Source organism: Myotis yumanensis, unplaced genomic scaffold (genome assembly GCF_028538775.1).
Source record: "Myotis yumanensis isolate MYYU_CA2020_CCGP unplaced genomic scaffold, mMyoYum1.0.hap1 SCAF_9, whole genome shotgun sequence".
NCBI classification, from domain to species: domain Eukaryota; kingdom Metazoa; phylum Chordata; class Mammalia; order Chiroptera; family Vespertilionidae; genus Myotis; species Myotis yumanensis.
Window position 1 is genome coordinate 48531020 of NW_027223760.1, and position 22315 is coordinate 48553334.

General features: G+C 35.6%; 1 protein-coding gene across 4 annotated transcripts in view; it reads right to left on the reverse strand.

Moving 5' to 3' along the window:
- Positions 1 to 706: 706 nt before the first annotated feature.
- The window catches only part of SGCE (sarcoglycan epsilon), a 66106-nt gene continuing 44497 nt past the window's right edge, over positions 707 to 22315 (reverse strand). Inside the window, exons 6-12 of one of the 4 annotated variants that reach the window (XM_070424281.1) lie at positions 18655 to 18817; positions 15905 to 16116; positions 14940 to 14966; positions 13995 to 14183; positions 3887 to 3930; positions 2957 to 2991; positions 707 to 988 (exon numbers count right to left, since the gene is read on the reverse strand). In XM_070424281.1, coding sequence (XP_070280382.1) covers positions 938 to 988; positions 2957 to 2991; positions 3887 to 3930; positions 13995 to 14183; positions 14940 to 14966; positions 15905 to 16116; positions 18655 to 18817 — 721 coding nt within the window. In that variant the 3' untranslated portion in view covers positions 707 to 937. Of the gene's footprint in view, positions 989 to 2956; positions 2992 to 3886; positions 3931 to 13990; positions 14184 to 14939; positions 14967 to 15904; positions 16117 to 18654; positions 18818 to 22315 lie in introns of those variants that run through there. The other 3 variants (XM_070424282.1, XM_070424283.1, XM_070424284.1) reach the window with 3 other exon arrangements.

A 22315-nucleotide genomic window follows, 5' to 3' on the forward strand; every position in this document is an offset into this window, starting at 1 on the left:
ACTGACACAGTGTGAGGAAACTCTGCTAAGCCTGGGAAGTACTGTTATCACAGGGGAGCCTGGGGTTTTGGAGCTAATTCATGTCACCATCAACAGGTAACTAGTCTCTTTGAGCAAGAGGCTAAAGAGATACTTTATTTAGTATTTAGGATGTTAATTTACATAATGTTATTTAAAAAATTTTAACTCACTTATGTAGCCGGGTAAATAGTGGCTCTCAGCAGAGTGATGGTCTTTCTCTCTTGATAGTAACTACCAGCAGAGCTGAGCTCCAGCCATATCACAGGGGACCCTGGGGTTTTGGAGCTAATTCATGTCACCGTCAACAGGTAACTATTCTTTCTGAGCAATAGCTCCTCTGATTATCAAGTCAGGTAATTGTGCACCCTGGGCTGCCTTCCACGAACTGGGTGCCTTCAGGTCCACAACCCATAAAACCATGCCTACCCTATAAAACACTTCAAGAAGTGATGTATAAGACAACAGGCTTTATGGGCCACAAGGATAAGAGTGTTATTTAAATGGGTTGCTCACCTAGGACACAGAGTATGGACATTTTATGTATGTACCGGAAATGCTTAATAAAATCTTGTTGAATGAAGAATGAACACATGAACCTATTCTTTAGCAACAAAAGCTTCCTACTATATAGGAGGCAATTGACTACTTTCTGAAGTAAATTTCACCAGACGTTAGGTAGGCTTCATTAATAATATTTATTTTAAAGATCACTTTTTATTGTAACAAATATAAAGTCATCGATGTTTTACAAATTGTCAAAAATGCTTTAAGTACAAAAGAAATACATTAGTAAAATGAAAGCTATATTGAATTATTTGGTATATACTTAATACTGTCAACATGCATACCATATGCCAGAAAAGCTCATGCATTAAGGAAGAGAGAAGAAATAAGCTATAACAGCTATATTGTCTGATTACAAATTCATTGCTTCGGTCAGTTTTCTTTCTTCAGGGATACCATTTACCTGCAATGTGTAAGAGTGGATATGGGCATGCGTTAGTCAGGGCATGGACACTCGTAGATTTTGAGCAAAATATATTATGGCAAGGAGTGATTTTCTATCCTCTTAACATAATTTAAAATAATTTCTCTGCATTTGGTTTAAAAAAATTTAAAGAGGAAAAATTCTAATTTAGTCCTCTCCTTCTTGGGCCAAAGCTATAACGTTCTGTGTTTGCCAAAAGGCACAAGCCTGAAAATTCCTCCTACAATGAACAAAAAGAATGCGGGCTGACTGTGGGGTGTATGACTGTACCTTTTAATCATGGCTTTTTAGAAAATATCAGGTGGGTTGGAAAGGCTGAGAAAATGAGAAAAACGGGAAGGGCATCAATCCTAATGGCCTGGGCCTGGTTCAAAAGCAAGGGTTGTTTATTGTCAGCTTCTAACGGCTCTATTATCCTAGCTAGCGCTTCAGTCTAGGATTATGCCACCACAGCTAGTTCATTTCTTCAACTTCCGATGGTCGTTTAAAAGAAAACAACTAACTAAATAAAACAAACTTCAAAATACACTCTTCCCTCACAAATTCCATATAGGCAGTTACAAATAAAATTTCTTGGGATCCAAGAGACATTCTTTGAGCTTACATTACCTTCACCAAGAAAACTGTATACTGTTATTCACCACTGTCACCCCAATACACTTAATTAAAAAAAATACACTAGAAAAGAAAACTGACACATAACATAGTGCGATGAGGTGCTGGAGAAAAGCAATGATTACTTCCTGATACTCTTACACAAACCTTGTTGCCTCTCTGTGGTACTATGATCACCAGGAGGAAGGAAGAGAAAAGGGGTTGTACCCATGAAAGTGCACTAAAAGGACCGGACCCATGCACGTGCAGACAGAACAGAACAAACTTAGAAGCTGAGTAACAGACTTTTTCATTCAAATGAACAGAATGGGAATGAAGAATATAACCTGCCCACTTAGCCCTTCTCTCCAGGAGACATGACTCTATTTGATTTCACATTTACCAGAGGCAGAAGCACAACAATCTATCACAATTATCTTTTTAAAACTGCTAGGGTAGTGTGTTTCTCTCTCTCTCTCTCTCTCTCTCTCTCTCTCTCTCTTAGTATTGACACACTTTAGAGACTCACTGAAAACAAGATGAAGAAAGAAAACTACCATGAGAAAATAGTGCACTTTAGTCAATAATATGCTTGAAATTACAGAGAAATATAAGCAAACAAGAAGGTAATAGGCTATAGTATTAACTGAAAAGGGAATCAAAGCTTTCCTGATTCAAGCAAAATGTCTGCTCCCCAAAACCTGCTTTAGAAAAATAATTTTAAAAAAATAGATTGAACAACTAAAATCCCCCTAGGGAAATTCTTTGGTTCTTGTCACATTTACTTAGGCACAAATTGTTCTTGTATTTGGAAATGCTGCCTATTACTAAAACGAAACATGCTAACAGGTCAACTTGCTAGAAATCTATATAACTATGAAGTAAATCTTCCTAATATCATCTATTTAGGTTTCCTTATTTCCCCCAGTGGGGGAGTAAGTAAAATGTGAATTTAAAAAATACTCAATATTTCTATTTTGCCAGAAATTATCTCCCTTCTATTCATTCTTTGCCTGAAATAATTAAGAATTAGAGTAAAGTCCATGAGGTGAAAGAAAAAGAAGTTTTAGCATTTCCATTGTAGAAATATTCTTTAAAATTTTTCCTCTTTAAAAAAAAAGCCATGTAATTAGATGTAGTGGAAATTCATTTATTTCTTTGCTCTTTAGATAACCTATTTATAACAAAGTTTGTTCCTTCATCAATCTCCTGAATGCTTACATCGATATATTGAACATTCTTGTTGAAACATGTTAGCATTTAATTAAAACAAGTAACCAAAATTGTAGGGGGAAATTCTGATAAATGTTATCTCATAATTGGAATCTGATGAAAAAACTGCATTATACTTGCCTCAAATCTTTGAAAAGTTGTCAAACGAAAATCTCCTTAAATTCCCGAAAGCAGTAATAGAGAAGATAATTTTTGAATGAAAATATCCAATACATTTCTATATGGGCCCAAAGTTTTCAAGAGACATACTTCATAGCTCCCCTAACCACAATACCACTATTCATACTCAGAATTCCACATCCAACTTACATTTTTAAAACTTCTCTTGGTTTTCCAAAAGAGCTAAAAAGGCTTTACTGGTTGCCTGGCAATTAGAACTAGAGATTCAACCACTAATTAGAAGACAATCCTGAATAAGTTACCTACTCAGTACAGAGATGAAAGAAATAATTGGTTGTGGACATTTTTTTAGGGACACTTGAAAGAAATAAAGGTAAAGAAAGCAAGTCTTAGGGACATAGAACAGTCCCAGGAGAATTGCCCACCATCTTGTTGTCATGGGTCATGTTATCACAGCTTTAAAAAGTGGCATCAGAACAGGCCAGCCATTTCTCCTTTATCCCCCTGAAGCCTCAGTGATTAGTCACGATGGTTTCCTTTTGTAAGAGTCAGTTTCAAGCTGCTCACTTACTGAGACAAATCCTGGATGCATCTAAGCTAAGAATCTTACACACCAAGGGGAAGAATAGGGTGCTTTGCTGGAGGAAGGGGGTCTCACTCAGTCCTCCTTAATTAGACCGGACCTCCATGGATGCTGCTGTTGCTCTAAGATCATTGACCCTGTGTTTATCACTCTGATGCCAATCTATGTAATAATCTAAGCTATTATTCTGAAGTTCTAACTCCGATTAAGGAAAGACACAATTATTTTGCCCTACTTGGTCAAGCCCAAGTTTTGTAAATTACATTACGTAGTATAATTATCTTTTATTCTATTAACTTCACCCATAAACATCAACGTATTAGCACATCCATTCATTTAGCACTCACCTGTAGTCTGCTGTTGGGGAATCTGAGTCTGGTGTGGCAAGTTCCTAGAAATGATGAACATTTTTTTAGTAAAACTGTTTGCTTACACACATGTAAACAAAGCGCAGACATTAGAATGAAAACCTTTATAGCAAGAAAGAAGAACCCCAGAAATAATCTATTCCAGTATTCCCCCACCCCCTGGCCATGAGTTTATGGATGAGGAAACTGAGGTCTGAGGAAGACAAATAATAACAATACTAAGAATATTCATGGAGTTGCTACTGCATGCTACATTCTACCTCACAACAAACCTTAGAAAGTAGGTGTTATTTTCCCGTTTACAGATGAAAAAACAAAAACAAAAACAGGCTTAGAGGTCCAAGACTTCATAAGTAGGAAGTGGTGGGTGAAGATGTGCACACAGAGGCTCCAGGGCTTATGTTTGTAACCTATACACTTTCAGATCCAGGTCTAGAACACATTTAATTACACACTCATACTCTCACACAGCAACATACATAACCATCTTCATTCACTGTGCTAAACCTGTGCTCCTCGATCCCCACCTAGGAAGTGCTAGCTGCTATCCACCCACTGCACCAGTCAAAACGTTAAGTCAACCCTGACCTTTCCTTCTTCTTCAGTCCTCACAGCTTGTCGCTTGGGAACTCTTGACGATTCTCCTCAATTTTTTTGAACCCATCCCCTTCTTTCCCAGCTCCATTGCTACTTGGTTGAAGCTATCACCATTGCTCACTAGATCTTTGCAACTGATCTGAATTGTTTCCTCACGCCCACTGCTGCTCCCTTATAATCCACTGTGCACATTGCTGTCTAAGACACAAATCTGCGTATGTCATTCAAATCTCATAAGCTGCATTGTTTTCTTACACCTCCCTGCAAACTAAGTTTTGGGGTTTTTAGTGAGCCCTAGATGGCCACTAGTATATCTGGACCCTACATGGAGGCCTCCCTGACTGCCGGAAACAGAGCCATCAGCACCACGGCCCACTCCCATTTCTTGCACCCTTCCAGCTCATTTGTCCTTGCAAAGTCAACTCAAAATTTGTTAGAGTGAATACATGTTACTCTTAGAATTTTAAAATATCCCACAGGAATGCTAACAAAATTTTAACTAATTCTTATTTTTAATTAAAAAAAATAGCCTCTCAAGTATTCCCTCCTCTATGCCTCCCCACTCTCTAAGCACCACCCCAAATAGGCTACCATTTAGCCTGCTTTACATGCGGACTGTCATTGTATTTCCCTCACATGTTTAATTGCCCCAAAGTGCTTTAATAGTAAGAACCACCCTGTTCTGTTTAGTATCCTCAGCAATAAGCATGAAATAAATAGAGCCTGAATGAATACATGCAACAGTAAAGATACAGAGATTCACATCATACACATTTGTTTATTAACGCTCACAAATACCCATTTAGTTTCAAATTTTGATATTAAAATACGTTTACAAAAATGTACAATTTAGATTTGGGGTGGAATAAATTCTAGGAGCTAGCCCTTTGCAACAGAGTCTGATCCAAGTAAGGGATTTTGAACGTGTTTTTTTGTTTGTTTGTTTCTCTTCAGCAATGGAATTCCTTTTACTGAAATCCTAAGCAGAACTCTTGATGTACAAAAGAGAGAAACGTGAGGTCGCCCCAGTTGAAACAAGGGAGCTGGGAATCCCTCCTGCTTTGTTTCCTATGCCCCACATGCTGGCCCCTCAGGCATTTCTAAGAAACCTCCAAGAAGCAAAGTTTGAAAACCATTGATCTAAAATTATTTCAGCCAGGCAAATATTATATTCCAAATATAAAAGTCTAAAGTGGAAAACAGTACATGCTGGTTAAATAGTGTTTAAACTCTTAATCGATAGGAATGTTAATGACTCTGAGTGATTTAAAAAAAAATCAGTTCCATTTTAATATATTGTTAAGGAAATAACAAAATCAATTCTAATTCAATTTGAGGAAGTTACTTAATAATGCATCTCAATAATTACATTCCTTTTTGCTATTACCTATCAGCCCTACTTATCCTTGTGTGGTCTCAGGGAGGTATTTTTTTCTTTTCTTTTGGTTTGTTTATTCTTTCCATTTCACACAATGTACTAGTATTTATAGTGGTTTGGATGATGAAAGTAAGAAGATTAATTTATAAAGCACAAGAGGAAATAAGTTCTAGATTTAAGGTTGAGAAAACAAACATCTTTACTAAAAAAGTAGAAAAGCAATTTCATTGGCATTTGGCGGGGAGGGAAATAGGAGTTTTGTTTTCACTTCTCAGGTAAAACTAATTTGAGCTTTTTCTACAATAGAAACTAATGCAGCAACCTCCTTCTCCCCCCGGCAAACACATACACTCTTCCTCATTTCCTACCATCAGTAACTCTACCTAACCTATTCATTAAATCAATACATTTGGACAAAATAAAAATACCAAAGAAGATAGAGAAAGCCCTTCGGAATCTGTAGATCAAGGATACCAAAATTCAAAATCAATATTTAAATGAAGTCTTTGGAACCCCTTCTCTCATTGGTCAGCCCAACTTACCCTTCTGTGGAAAGAACATCATTTGAAAAACACTGATCAAAATCAATCTAGACCCTGTCATTTCTTCTCTAGCCTCCATATTTTCCTCTTGTTACACTACTAAACTTTCTGCATAGCAATGGACTTCGAGGTTTGAAGAGACATGGTTGACTAAGAAAGTGCCATTCATACACAAACTAGCAAGAAATCTTGAGATGTGTGAGAAAGCAACTGTGTGTATTACACTGGCTTGGGAATTTAAAAGCATCTGCAGTGTGAGTCCCATGTTGTTAAGTTTCAACTATGTACATGCACTCCTTGCAACTTCAACTGAAACTCAGATGAGTTATCTGAAAGTGCTTATCTGTGCAAGACGGTGCTCAACAAAAAATATGTGGGGATTCAACTTCCCCTCGGTATGCACACAAGAGCTCTGCTTTTGTGGTCACCCAACTTGAGACTACATGTGAACCTGTGAGCGTTAAGTGTTAATATTATCTCTGATGGGCATATTTGGAGGCTGTATTCCATCTGAGACTTGAAGAGAGGTAAGAGCTCTGCTCCGGGAATACTGGGGAAATGCCTATGACAAACTCTGCTATAGTTAAGGAGCAGAGAACTCAGTAAGAAAATGGAACCATTTCCGTCTTCGGTGAAAGCAGGCTGCTGAAGGCAATTATACAGGAGAGTGGGGTTGGACTTCAAAGAGAATTCCTATAATCCTTCAAAGAAAGGACTTTTATTTTATAAAGGCATAAAACTATTTAAAGTAATTAAGTTATTAATGGGCTAACTGAATGATTATTATGTATAAACTGCATTATGTAGAAAAACTTAAGGAAACTGTAATTCTCTAAATTACTACTATTAATTATTTTTTAATTTCGCTGCCATTAATTACATGCATTTAAATAGAAAATTATGTAAATTAGCCATTGCACATACTTCATTCTTTAAGAAGGTAAAGGTAGTAACTTGCAAATTAATAAATAAGTGATTTGGGGGGAGTATGCAATTATTTGTTATTTGCACAACCGTTTTAAGGTAATTTGACATTCTTGGATATCCTGCAGAGTAATTCTATGAGTAAGGTTGATGATTATCAACCCATTATATTCCTATTTGCTTGAAGACTCAAAAGCAAAGAAAGGTTAGGTGATTTGTATAAAAGCCATATAATCTGTGCCAGAGTTGAAAGTAAATGATAATTTAGTTATGTGGGATACAAAACATTTCTCTTTTGAGTTAGCATGGAGTCATTTAACAATAAGACCTAGTAATATATTTTTGAAATTTCCCAATTATTTCAGCAAAATTGGCATTGCCCAAACCTTGCTGATTTGGACCCTATATATTTTACTAAGGGACCAGGCCATTATATGGATTAAAAAAAGGACACAAGGAAATTGGAATCACCACAAAGGTTAACTTTCAAAACCTAATTTTAACTAAAATCAATGCATAAAGGAGAAAGGAGACATTCAATAATTTAATATTCCCCCTACTTGTAGAAAGCCAAAAGTAAGCATACCGTAGCTTTAAAATGATGCAGTACAAACCTATAGAAGCAAAACCCATCAAAGAGATAATCCATTTATAGCTTTCAGTATATACTCATTGACTAAAAAAAAAAATAGTCAGTAGCTCCAAAATATCCTTGGCTGGTTAGCACTTCTTGTCAACAGGAAATCATTATTTTGGTGCCATGAAGATTCTCTTCAACTGATATTAACTTTTATTGAAACCTAATTTTTTATTTATGGAATTTTATTATAAAGTTAGTTTTTATTTTTACCCAAGGAAAGACCATGGAAAAAAATATTCAGATAAAAGCTAAAATAATTTGTTTCAAAATATATTTAATTAGACTTAGTTCTACTTTTATACTTGTTAATTTGCAGAAGATTAAGCATAACCTACCTCCTGTTATGAGTGGGATCCAATTACCCTGGATTAGGTATGTTTTGTGTAATTAATAAGGAAAATTTTTGTATAGCCAATTAAAAATCTTCCTAGAAAATGTCGGGCAATTCCCCCTAGTATGCATTACATTCAATCCTGTGTAAAGATGCCTCCCACTCAGGAAAAATTGATGGACATTGATGTTGGTTTAAGAAAAGAATAATGAGGAGGCAGATTTATCCCCTGAAAGACAATGTAATAAAACATTACAACTATAAGAATAAGTTCTTTTTCAGAAAATTGATTATCTGGCATCCTCCAATCAATGCCTGCCATAAAATTGCAAAAGGAGTACAATTTCCCAGTGGTTTTCAGTTTTTCAAGGCTTAGCATTTCTCTGCGCATTCAGGCATTGTTTTCTAATCAGCTCTCACCTCTCACCTCTCCACACCATTCTGCTCAGGCAGCTTAAGGAGGTGTGAAAAGTCTAGAGGCTGATTAGCACAAACCCACAAACAGCCCAGCACTCTAGATAAACATGCGGGACTGCCCCTTTCACACTTTTCTTTTGCACGTGCCCCTCAGGAAGAATTAGGAGAAACTTATTCCTCTTTAAAAACTCCTCGTGGTGGAACACCCCTTCCCCACCTCCACCCCCAATAGAAATACCAGGAGCACCAATCTTAGCTTTCCGAATCCCAAAACCTAGGTCCTTGAAGTACTCAAATCAAGGATTTTCAGCTGTTTTTCCTGCTCCATCATAACACATGTCCACAAGATTCCAAATCCCCACAAGGAGGGCCCTGAACTAATAAGAGCTCCACATATGAGTTTGACCTTCAACTTGGTTTGGGACAACCAGGCTAGACTATCTCTCATCATTCCTTGTAGGACCTGGAATCTGATTTTATTACTTTAAATCATTACAAAGCTTTATCTTTGAGGTTTGGCCGTCAAATCTGTAATATATTTCTCATGTTGTTAAATCTTTGGTCAAAACCATAACCCTTAACCACAACAGTGATTTTTTGGGGGCAAAGCAAAATTTACTTTTTAAAGAATGACTTTATAATGTGACTTCCAGCAATGAACTGTAATAAGTAAGGGGACTACCTATAGAGGAAAAAATTCTTTTTACTCCTAATGGTAACATTTATTCACTGAACTACAAAGATAACTGATGAAGCATGGATGCAGAAGCCCTGATTACACTAGGAGATGAGGGACATTCTACAGAATATGTGGCTAGTGCTCCTCAAGACTGTCATGATCAATGGAAACAAGGAAGGAATAAGACATTCTCCAGACCAGAGAAAACTAAGAACATGCCAATTATTGTGTCCTAGACAGAATCCTAGAACAGAAAAAGGACTTTAGAGAAAAAAACTAGTGAAATATGGGGGTGGAGGGGAGTGGGGGGGGGGGGGGGAGGGGGAGTACACCAGTGTTGGTTTCTTAGTTGTAACAAATATAATAAAATACTGTAAATGGGACATCTTTGCAACTTTTCTAGTACCTTGAAAACCATTCCAAAATAATGTTATTAAATAATAACTACATTAGCAAAGATCACATTAAATTTACCTTACATATTCTCTATTCTGTGATATTTTAACCAGCTGTTTGCCTTCTGTAATCTGAGAAGGACAGGACCTCTGCACAAATAAGATCCCTCCTTTCTGAGCACGTGTTCCATCTCCAGTTACTTTCCACTGTCTGGTCAGTCACCTTGCCTGCAACCCAGATCAGAGAAAGAACCTTCTGACCTCAGGTCAAGGACCACATATCTATCCCTGACTTGACCAAGATAGGTACATAATCCAATCTCAGTGTCATCTGCAAATAATGAAACACTTGCCACTGTCTAATTTGTGGAGAAAGAAAAGAAAGAAAAGAAAAGAAAAGAAAAGAAAATTAAAGAAAAGAAAAGAAAAGAAAAGAAGAAAGAAAGAAAAGAAAGGAAAAGAAAAGAAAAGGAAGAAAGAAAGAAAGAAAGAAAGAAAGAAAGAGGGAGAGAGAGAGAAAGAGGGAGAGAGAGAGCAAGAGGGAGGGAGGGAAGGAGAGAGAGAAAGAAAGAAAGAAAGAAAGAAAGAAAGAAAGAAAGAAAGAAGAAGAAAGAAGAGAGAGAGAGAGAGAGAGAGAGAGAGAGAGAGAGAGAGAGAAAGAAAGAAAGAAAGAAAGAAAGAAAGAAAGAGAAAGAAAGAGAGAGAAAGAGAGAAAGAGGGAGAGAGAAAGAAGGGGGGAGAGAGAGAGAGAGAGAGAGAAAGAAAGAGAAAGAGGGAGAGAGAGAGAGAAGGAGAGAGAGAGAAAGAGAGAGAGAAGGAGAGAGAGAGCGAGAGAGAGAGAGAGAGAGAGAGAAAGAAAGAGGGAGAGAGAGGGAGAGAGAGAGAAAGAAAGGGGGGAGAGAGAAGAGAAGAGAAGAGAAAGAAGAGAACGAAAGAAAGAAAGAAAAAGAGAGGAAGAAAGAAAACTAAAAAGAATCCACACACACCAAACAATAAAACATAACTGTATAATTGATAAGAAACTGTGTCAGCTCCTCATTGCACACTGTTATAGAGTTCTCTATACCTCATGGACTAACTTGTTTAAAAGACCCAAATAAGTTTTTATGCAGCGTTTAAATGTTCTTGAGTCTTGCCTAGAAGCCACACCCTATGCTTAGTATTTCTGGTAGTGAGTCTGAAGAATAAACACAAAATCCAGTAGCTAGCCAACTTATTTATGAGGGATAGACACAGTTAATCTGAATATGTGAAGATGAAATGCATGCTCTTTTAGGAAGGGTTAATTTAATAAATACCAGGCAGCATAATCCACACATATACTCAATTATTAAGTACTGTAATTCCTTATCAAATATCTCATTTTAATGTTTAGAATTCAGTTAGATTCAAATGACCAAAATATTTATATATGCATGTACTTGGTACCACAACAGAACTTTAGAGACAGGGCTATGCTTTTAAGGTAAGGGGTAAAAGATGAATTTGCATAAAGGACAGCTGTGATGGACCTGATACAATAAATTTCTTATTATCTGGCTTGGTTGGAAAATGAGGTTAATCACATATTCTAGCTTATAGGGTGTTACCATAGAGACCATGCACATTTTATCCATTTCCAAGAAAAAAAGAAAGATAATATACATTCAACACTGAAACTACAAAGACTGTAATTTAATTTCCCTCTGATGAGTCAGATGCACTTGATGACCTCGCAGTGTCTCAGAGTAATCATTGTGAACATCATCAATTACCTATGTACCATACTTATACAGAAGTACTAGTTAATGGAGTGCTGCCATTAACAGAACCCTGAATAATATGAATATTTTCTGGACTTAAAAGTACACATAGGTTCAAATTGCTGCAAGTTCAATAAAATAACCTATTGCATTTACAGATAAAGAGAGCTGATCAACATAATGACAGTCTTCATGGAGTTATAGAGAGACCAGGAAGATCCATTTAGTTGTAAACTAGATAGAAAATCTTATTTTGCTTGTATGTAAGTAGAAACATTGCAAAATCCTAATCAAAAGAAATCAAAATAATTTTTAAGGAACTATTCTTATTCTCTGGTTAGAAAGGATATCTAAAAAAAAATAGTACAACCTTTCCCCTCCCTTAAATTTCACCAGCTTTTTACAAACATATTCAAGTTCCCCTACTCATCCCCAATAGTTCTCTATTCTAAAATTTGATAGTATTGTTATATTGTCAATAGAAGCATCTCCCAAACTGTCTTCTTTAAAGAGTTCCATCTTCTGACCTTTCCCCATGGAGTCTTAAGCATATCAAGACATTAAAGGCTCTGAGAACTCTTCTCATTTAAAAAACTAAACACAAATCTCTCCCTCAGGTGTATTTGATCATTTTGGTTTTTAGAATATATATAAACACTAGAGGCCCGTTGCACAAAAATTTGTGCACTCAGGGGGGGGTCCCTCAGCCCAGCCTATGCCCTCTTGTAGTCTGGGACCCCTCGGGGGATAACCACCTGCTGGCTTATCCACAGGAGGCCCAGATGGTGGTGGGGCGGGCGGCGGCTCGTGCTGTCCCACCCTGCCTGCAGTATGCAAATTTAACGGCCATCTTTGTTGGGTTAATTTGCATATTCTTCTGATTGGCTGGTGGGCGTAGTGAAGGTATGGTTAATTAGCATCTTTGTCTTTTATTAATGTAGATTTTACTAGCACTCTTGGGTAAAGAATATAAGAAATGGTAGCCTTAAAGAATTCTTTTCATTTTGAAAATGAGTGATAAGACTGTCATAATTGTCACCTAAAAAAAATGCAGGAGAGTTTTTTAAATTGTACACTATCACAATATTACTAAAATTTTCTCTTCAGTATCTAATCCTAGTAAAGTGGGTTCTGTGATGACTCACCAACCTACAGATAACACAGAAATCCATCCCCTCCATTCAGTACAATCCAACTTTGAAAGACTCTACTATTTACATTCCTGATAGAATATTAACGTTTCCAAAACTCAAACTTTTAAATCACACGATTTTCCCCACTGTTAACAGGACGTGAGTCAGTTGTTCATGCACACATGCAGATACACACCTTGGCCTATTCAACACTAAGTAAATGATCATAGAAGAATTCAGAAAAATACAATACTTTTAGATTTATAAAGTATTTTTGGACAAATGTATTCAGTCTGACTGTCTATACCACTCATAGTAATTACTATTTAATCTTCAAGTTATCCAATGCAGTTTATGTGGTTACAAAATAACCATCACAATGGGAAAATGTCTGCATGCAGCACCATTCCCAGATAAATCTTTAACCAGTAAGAAGTTACTTTCATATCATATCCTAAGGTTTATGTATATGTGTGGATGGAGAACTTTTCTGTATATCCATTCTATTTACAAAAAAAAAAAAGAAGAAGAAGAAGAAGAAAAAGAGAAGGACCTCAAAATCAAACTTGTTACTTCCTTGGGGAAATTGAATTTAACCCTTTTTAACATATGGTTAAAAAAAGAAGAAGAAAAAGCCACGTTCTTAAAAATAAATGACAGTTTTACCTACAATTCACTTATATCAAAATTGATCTAGGCATGTCACACAGTGCTCTAAAGAGCAATGGGGTAATTTCCTCACTCATTCTTACACCATACCCATCTGTCCAGGCTTTCTGACCATAGTTCTAACACAACAGAGAAGGTTTGCACTAATACGCTGTGTTTTTAGCCAAAATTGGAACTACTTGTTCCGATATACAAGCAGATCACACAAAAAAATTTAGATTAAATCAGTCTGTGATAACAACATTAAAGTAATAGGTTAACAGAACCAAATAATTCTAACAATAGCACTAAAAAATAATTTGTCATGCTTTAGGATATGCCTCGCTTTTCACAATTAACTCATCTCTGAACAAACTTATGTTAGTTTATTAGCCGTGTCAATTTTTTAAATATTAAGGTAAATGTCACCTTGTTTGGATTATTCCTCTTGAAGAAAAAAGAAAGCATTCCCTGAAAGTAATTCTATTAATCTGGGTCAGCACAGTGGGGCTGGGATCTACACTATCCATGACCTTTGGTATTTTCTCTTTGTTACAAACAAACAAACAAATGCTCCAATAATGAAAAGCTCTGGTCTTTACAGACATTAACTAGACACATTCATGCATATGAATAATCACTGTGCCAAGTGGATACTTACTGCTGTGTTTGCATCAATGGCATGTTAGTGCTCTCATAGCTGTCTGCGTGGAGAGGAGGTATGATTTCCCCTGTCACAGGGTGGAACACAGGAAGCGTTGACAGGGGCCAGGCTATCTCTCTATTCTTGGACATGTCACGAAGTTCTTTGGTAGATTTCTGAATAGCACTATGATGGACCAGTTGGATGCTAGGTCAAAAAGAAATAAAACAACATATATTTAACATCAGATATTATCTCATGGGTCATCAATTTGAAAAAAATTTTTGAATTTTTTTTTTTTTTTACTTTTAAAAGAGGAGGACATTATTGCACTTTGGGCTTTCTACAAATTATCTCTGAAAAAGATACATTTCATATATTTTTAACATAGCAAAATTGAAAATTATATATTAATTTTTAATTAAATGTGTCTTTCATTAAACTAAGCTATAAAGCACTGTGTTAATGTTACAGCCCTAAGTAACAAGCTAGCAGTCTATTTAAGGTTAAACTATCTACAGTTAAGATTAAACTACCAGAGCTTTTATATTGTTGCTTCTAATGGGGCATCTATAAATACTCACAGAAATTTCATTTTATGGTAGGTTATTACTGTAGATTCAGGAAAACGTGTATGAAAGGTCTTTTCATCTGTTGTCTGCTTTATAGGAATGCAGATTGGGAAATCACATAATATCAATGGCAAGTTAATATTCTGAATCTGAAATATTTTAGGTTTCGTTTTTATCTAAATAATCTTAGTTTTCAAAACCTTTTTTTAAAATTTTTAGTTTCTACCCCTCCTAAATATCTCTATTTAGAAAGCAGCTTTCACATTTATGAAATAAACTATGAAAGATGATGAATGGGGGAAAAAAGCATGACACGCATGTAAGAAGCATGATGAGCAACTGAGAAGTGAAAAAAAATGATACAGAAAATAACAGGAAAGAAGACACTTACTCTGGTGTTTGCATGTTTCTCTTTTCCCTAGAAACAAAACAAAATTTATGAATTAAATAATAGCATTGATATTTGGAACATTAAGACTATATGCTCATGGGATCTTGCATGACGTGGAAATGCTGACACTGTTACTATTAAATGCCACCAGGCAGCATTTGCCACCAGGGTCATGACGTTACTTGGATGAGTACACACACAAAGATGGAATACTGATGAGAAACATACAGAAACATGAAAAAAAAAAAAAGGAGATTAGAATCAAGCTCTTGGAAATAAATTGTATGACATGATGAAATCAGGCTACATGTGAAAATGGAAGTTTGTTACTTGCTGCTTTGTTAATGTTTTTATGCTTGGCCTTGTTACCCTGACTTCCCAATAATCTCGGGAGATTATTTTAATTGGCACAGGTGTTCTGAAAGTACTAACTATTCATGAACTGAATACTCATTACTCAAATTATAGCCTTATTTTCATTAATTTACTCTTTACGTTTATATATATATGGGTATATATATTTAAACATTTAGATTGTCACCCTGTTTAATAATAGAACAATTTCAAGAAGAATGTTGACCATCATTCCTGATCAAACTGAGACGATTTAGTTAAAGTGCAATTACCATGGCAATAGATTCCTAAGTCTCTGATTATACAAAGGTATTTTCTATAACCAAAATATGCAGCCTCCATTATTGTTGGGACTGTTTTTGCCAGCATGAATTTACATCTAGCCTTAATAATTTGTGAATAAAGTAATTATATCCCCTAATTTGATTTATTAGACTCCAAACTATTTTAATTCATTTTTAAAGGGATAAAGTACTATAGTTTGACTTGAACATAACTTCAATTCATTTATAAAGTGTTTTATGAATTAAATGAAACTTGGCTTTTAATGGAATCTTATGTTGTTACCCTAGTAGGCTCTATAATTTTTTATTAGTCTTTAAAGTACTCACACGCCTTCCCGTCGGCAGCACATGATATAAGCAAGTATTAGAAAAAGGACCAATGCTACTGCCGAGGGCACAGCCAATGTAATTAGGAAATCCGTGTAATAGTCTCTGCTTTTCAAAGAATCGGAAGGGGGTTTGTACTCTCCACCATCAGGTAAAATCCCCTCTCCGCGAATCACTTCCTGAAAGGTGGACACTTGCTTTGTTTTATCAACCTGATACAAAAGAAGACAATTACAAATCAAATTAATAGCTGCAAACATTATGAGATTTTAAGATCTAGACATACCAAACATTCTTTTGACAAATATCTACAAAGCAGTCTTTTCTAATTGCATTATCACCTTGAACTTGCAATTTTTTAGGGGAGCTGGGAAGAAGTAATGAATAAAAGTAATACATTGAAGGCTTTATGTTGGCCTACTTTCCATGTCCTTCTCATTATCTATGCATAAATACATATATATGTATATAAACATACATACATATGCATGTATGTACTTGTGTCCATCACACCACTATGTAATTTTCTAATTTCCTAATGACAAACCTCTAGTGCAGATGTTAACAAACCATAAGCCTGCTGATAACCAGGTATGTGGGTATGGTTTCCAGGGTTAGCAAAAGAGAAAAGAAACAAAATGAGAGGCAATTTCTCAATGATTACACCTTGATCTTTCTGGCATCCAGTTGACAGAAATAGCTTTTTGCAAAGGTAGTCTAAGGTACACGTAACCCACCCAAAGCAATTGTTTTACTAAATTCTATCCCAGAATCAAAAAATGCACATTGGTGCTCTGTTCATTTACCTCCACATTAATGGACCTGCTTTCACTGAGTCGCTTTTAATTATATCAAGGGCTTCTTTAAACCACTACAAACTAGCCATGTGAAATTTGTTACTGCATTTGCTCCCCTCCCTGCCACAAAAAGGTTGGGAAGAATTATTTGTGGCATTTTTCAGTATCCTCTTCCAAAAAACTCCACTTGAAGAATTTTGTTAACCATACAGTGCTTGTAAAAACTTTATTTCCTGCCAAGGAATTCATGCTTTTGCCTCCTTTCAGAGTGAGAATTAAGTAACTGATGAATTTCCTTTTTTAATCCTAGACAGTAGCAGGCTCGTTGTCAAACTTGACCTTAGGATTACTTTTAAAACAAAAATGTTTTTTTAATTGATTTTACAGAGAGAGGAAGGGAGAGGGATAGAGAGATAGAAATATCTATGGGAAAGAGACATGGATCGACTGCCTCTTGCACGCCCCTTACTGGAGGTCAACCCCGCAACCTGGGCATGTGCCCTTACTGGGAACGGAACCAGGGACCTCTTGGTTCATGGGTTGACACTCAACCACGCCAGACTGGCTGAGCGAGGCTTACTTTTTTGGGCGTAAAATTTAGGCTAATTTTTCATTTTTTTTATATTTCATTTATTCTGCTTATTCATTGATTCTTTCAATTAAACCTCCTGAAGTCTTCTGTGGGAAGATGTAACACAACCTTTGTATTTAAAAAGTCTTACCACAAACATTAAAAGCTTCAAAGCACGTCACTTTTAAACCTTTAGAAATTAGATAATGTTCCTAAACATAAACATTTTGCAGCATAGCACAAGGAAAATGGCCCTGTTAGAGCCCGCTTTTTGTCTGCTGATTCTGGTTGGAGGCATGTACTTAAATTATGAATGCAGCCACTCCGTCTTCCGTACCCTTGTATGATGAGCACCATGACTGAAATACGGGGCTTTGTAAATTCAACACTTATCTATAACACACAAACCACACCATCCTAATAATTTTCCTTGATTTAAGCAGGCAGAGAAAGAACGTTACTTTCCTAAGACACAAGCGACATAAAAAGAAGAGGCCCTGGCCAAGGACCACAGGTGGAAGTGCTACAACGTTAAGATGTTCTCCCCTCCTGGATCCAGGAAAGTTGCCTGTATTTGGTTCTCTAAGACACGCAGTGACAGTTGTGTTTATGTACCAATAACTTTGTTCAGATGTCAACTTCAAATTCAGTCACCACTGAGCACCAAGAGTTGACAGAAGTTAAATCTAAAGGTCACTAAAGAAGCCAAACAACTTTTCCTTTTCCAAAGAAGCAGGATCAAAAATAAATAAATTTTATATAAGACATTCTATATATGTATCTTACATATATAGGAAACCATACCCACATTTTCCTAACTCTTTTAGTGTGCTCACTTAAGAAGTTGTTTAGAAAGAAGTATTTTATATTTATGGGGCTGTGGGTAAAATTCTAACTTTCCTCACTTGGAATTGTTTTCCTTATCCCTTGAACTTCCCCTATAATGTGAGTTTCTAGGACACTGGATTATAGCACAATATTGCTTTATTTTCAGACTTATTCTTGTACTCTGATCTCTCCTTCCAGACTGGGGTCGTGGCGGCATAGTTGAGACTTTCTACACATGCCACACTGACTCCATAATTTATCCTGATGTAGCAGCCACCTGCATGTCCAGGGTGAGCATTTAGACCACCTGCCAAGCTAATCCAGCCCAGCAACTAATCAAGGGTAGACTGAGAACAAAAGTGGAGATACTTTCCCAAATGGATATGTTGTCAATGAGCTTGCCAACTACTTCAAGGCAGGAGAAGGCAATTTTGGTTAACAAAGTAAACCCAGGATTTGTTCCTAAAAGCAATTCAGGTTTTAGTCAAACGTTATCTTCCTGGCCAATCATTTCTAATTACATTTGCAAAACCCAAAACAGCATTAAAACTCACCAGCGAAATTTTGCACCAGTCAATGTAAAATTGAGAACGAAATTTTTTATCACAGGTGATTACAGGCTCCATTTCTTGACTGCATCTCAATTGATTCTGTGGGTTTTCCACTTCACGTAAACAAGAAGAGAACGGGACATCTGCACCAACCATGACATACACGCTGCAAAAATGTGAAACTCTCAGGTTATCCTTTAAGAAAATTGAAAACACTGGGGGAAAAAAAACAATCTACCCTGAAAGCAGGATTTACCCCTTTGAATTGAGGGATTATCGAGAGCCATCCCAAGGTAGGGACCTGGGTTTTAAAGGCAGTGATTCATGTAGGGGTTTCCTTTCATCCTTTCCTTTATTCAACCCATATTTACAGAGTACTTTGGTGCACCAGACACTCTTTCAATTCTATTTTAATTTCTTTAAAAGTTTTTCATCCTGCTTATTTTAATTCAAAATAATGATTTGTCCCTATTCTGGTTACGATGGTTGGTAGATTACTTACATTTAAAAACTATTCTTAAAGAAATTGTTTAGAAAATAATGGAATTGCTAAAATAATAAATAATTATTAGTAATATATCTTCCCTTGAAGCATTTTAATAAGATTGTGAAATTACACCCCTGGAGGTAATGGAGCTTTAGGAAGTATTAGCTATTTAACCCAAGAGTCCAGTCCGCCTTTCCACTTCATGGAGCCCTACTGTTAGATCTCTCATTACATGATCTCTCAAAGTTTTATCTAAGAGGGTAATATAAGATAAAACTATTGTTCGTTAAACACAAACTAGGCATGTGAAATTTATTTTCTTGGTGTGTATCTTGGCAATTAGGCGAAACAATTCTACTTAACTGACGAATAAGGGATTCACAATAAAAGAGATATTAGCATTTAAATAATCCTAGAGCAGCTTGAGAAGATAGAAATATCATATAGGTCTTTCAAAAGAAAAGAGAAAAATAGGAAATTACTCTAAATTAAATATTATTTTCCTAGTGACAATATTATAGGTACTTATGAAGTAAACCCAGTAAAATTCAGCTGACTTCCTTGCAGAAATTGACAAACTGATCCTAAAATCCAAACGGAAATTCAAGGGACCCAAAATAGCCACCCACAGAAGAAAAATCTTGAAAGAAAAAGTTGAAAGACTCACAATTACCAATTTCAAAGCAACAATTATCAAGACCATGTGGTACTAGCATAGGATAGACATGTAGATCAATGGAACAGAATTAAAGTCCAGAAATAAATCTTACATTTAGTAAACTAAAATTTGTCACAGGTGCCATGACAATTCAATGGGGGAAATAATAGTCTTTACAACATATGATGCTGGGACAATCGGATTTCCACATGTAAAATAATGAAGTCAGACCCCTACCTCACACCATATAAAAAGTAACTCAAAATAGATTAAAGACATAAATGCAGGAACTAAAACTATTAAATTCTGGAAAGAAACAGGCATAAATTGTCATGACCTTGGATTAGGCAATGGTTTCTTAGATATGGCACCAAAAGTTCCAGCAATAATTGAAAAAATAGATAAATTGGACTTACAAAATTAAAAACTTTGTGCTTCAAAGGACACATTTTAAGAAAATGAAAAGAAAACCCATGAAATGGGAGAAACAATTTGCAAATCATAGATCTAATAAGGGAACTTGCACTCCCAATACATAAAGGACTTACAACTCAAATCCAATTTAAAATGGCAAAGAATCTAAATAGAAATTTCCTCAAAGAAAATATACAAATGTCCAATAAGAGCATGAAAAGATGCTCAACAACATTAGCCATTAGTAAAAGAGAAACCAAAACCACAAGGAGACACCACTTCACTCCCATTCTAATAAAAAAGACAGATAATACGAAGTGTTGGTGAAGATATAAAGAAACTGAACTCTCCTAGTCTGCTGATGGGAATGTAAAGCAGTGCAACTGGTTTGGAAAACAGCCTAGCAATGACTCAAAAGTTTAAATACAGAGTTACTGTGTGACCAGCAATTCCACTCTTAAGTGAAATGAAAATATGTGTCTACACAAATTTGTACATGGGTGTTTATAGAGCATTGTTCCTAATAGTCAAAAACTGAAAACAATACAAATGCTCATCAACTGAATGGATAAAAAGATAGAATATTTATACATTAGAATATTAGCCAAAAAAAAAGAGAATGAAGTGCTGATACATGCTACATTGTGGATAAACCTTTAAAACAGTATGCTAAGCAAAAAAAAAAAAAAAAAAACAAAACAGTCACAAATTCCATCCATATGAAATGTCCAGAATAGGGAAAATTAGAGAGATAGCAAGTGAGTAGTGGTTGCCTGGGGCTGGAGGGTGTGGTGGTAAGTGACTGCTAAATGGATGTGGGAGGGGGTTGTTGGAATGATGAAAATGTTCTAAAATGGACTCTGGTAATGATTGTACAACTTTGGAAATAAACTAAAAACCATTGAGTTAAATACTTTAAATAGGTGAATTGTATGATATGTGAATTATATCTGAATAAAGCTTTTATTTTAAAAAATTAAAATGCAGCACAATTATCTTTGAGTGGTAGATAATTTGTATTTGCTTACTGCTTGTATGTTCTTTTCCCCATGGATTTTCTATAATTAGCATGTATTATTTTTATAAAAAAAAACCAACATAACATTACTTTTAAAGTTAAAAAATAAATAAATAAAGTGCAGCACAAAAATTCAAAGCTATGTCAAAGTAAGTATGAAGTCACACCCTGAGTTGATGACTGTGCCTCAGAGTACGATTACATAAGCTCATTTGGTTGTTCTTATGTGAACTGTACATTTGAACTGAAAATTCTTTTAAAAGAACATTAAATAAAAACCATGATGCCTTTGGGAGGCCAATAGTATATACTATACAGAAACTGAAGATAAAATGAAAAATTGAGAACAAACGTAGATGTGAGAAACCATTGGTAAAGTATGTAGATGATCAGTGAATCTCAACATAGCTCATAGACGCATGGAACAGACTGTTGAATCTCAGAGGGAAGGCGGGGGTGAGCGGATGGGTGGGAAGAGATCGACCAAAGAACAGGTATACATACATGCATAACCCATGGACACAGACAATAGTTTGGTGAAGACCTGGGGTGGGGGCTGGCCAGAAGGGGTCAATGGGGAAAAGAAGGGAACATATGTTAAGACTTTCACAATAAAGACTTAAACATAGTTCATTTAAAACAAATTACTTGTAAGCTCCCTTATTAACTGCCTAGCAAAGACCATATTTTCCCTTGATATTGTGAAATATATTTGTACATACAGAACTAAAATGAATATTTCTTACAACGGTCCTCTTGCTTTAACATGACACTGATTTGCATTTATAATTAATAATTTTTAAATTAATTCACTTCAAGATAATATAAGTGGGCATAAACATATGTTTTTGGTGCTGTGAAAAGTTTATTTTTTTCTCAAATTAAAAAGCAACACAAAACATTACATAAAACTTGGGATATAAGGACAGAATTAATATTACCAAGATAGCTATTTTCATTTTCCAATTTACTATGCAGCATATTTTTCAAATGCATATAGTTAACCTAATTACAATTGTCTCTAAAATATAATTTTGTATCTTTTTTCACTTAATGCATCATAAACATTTTCCCTATTGTACAGTCT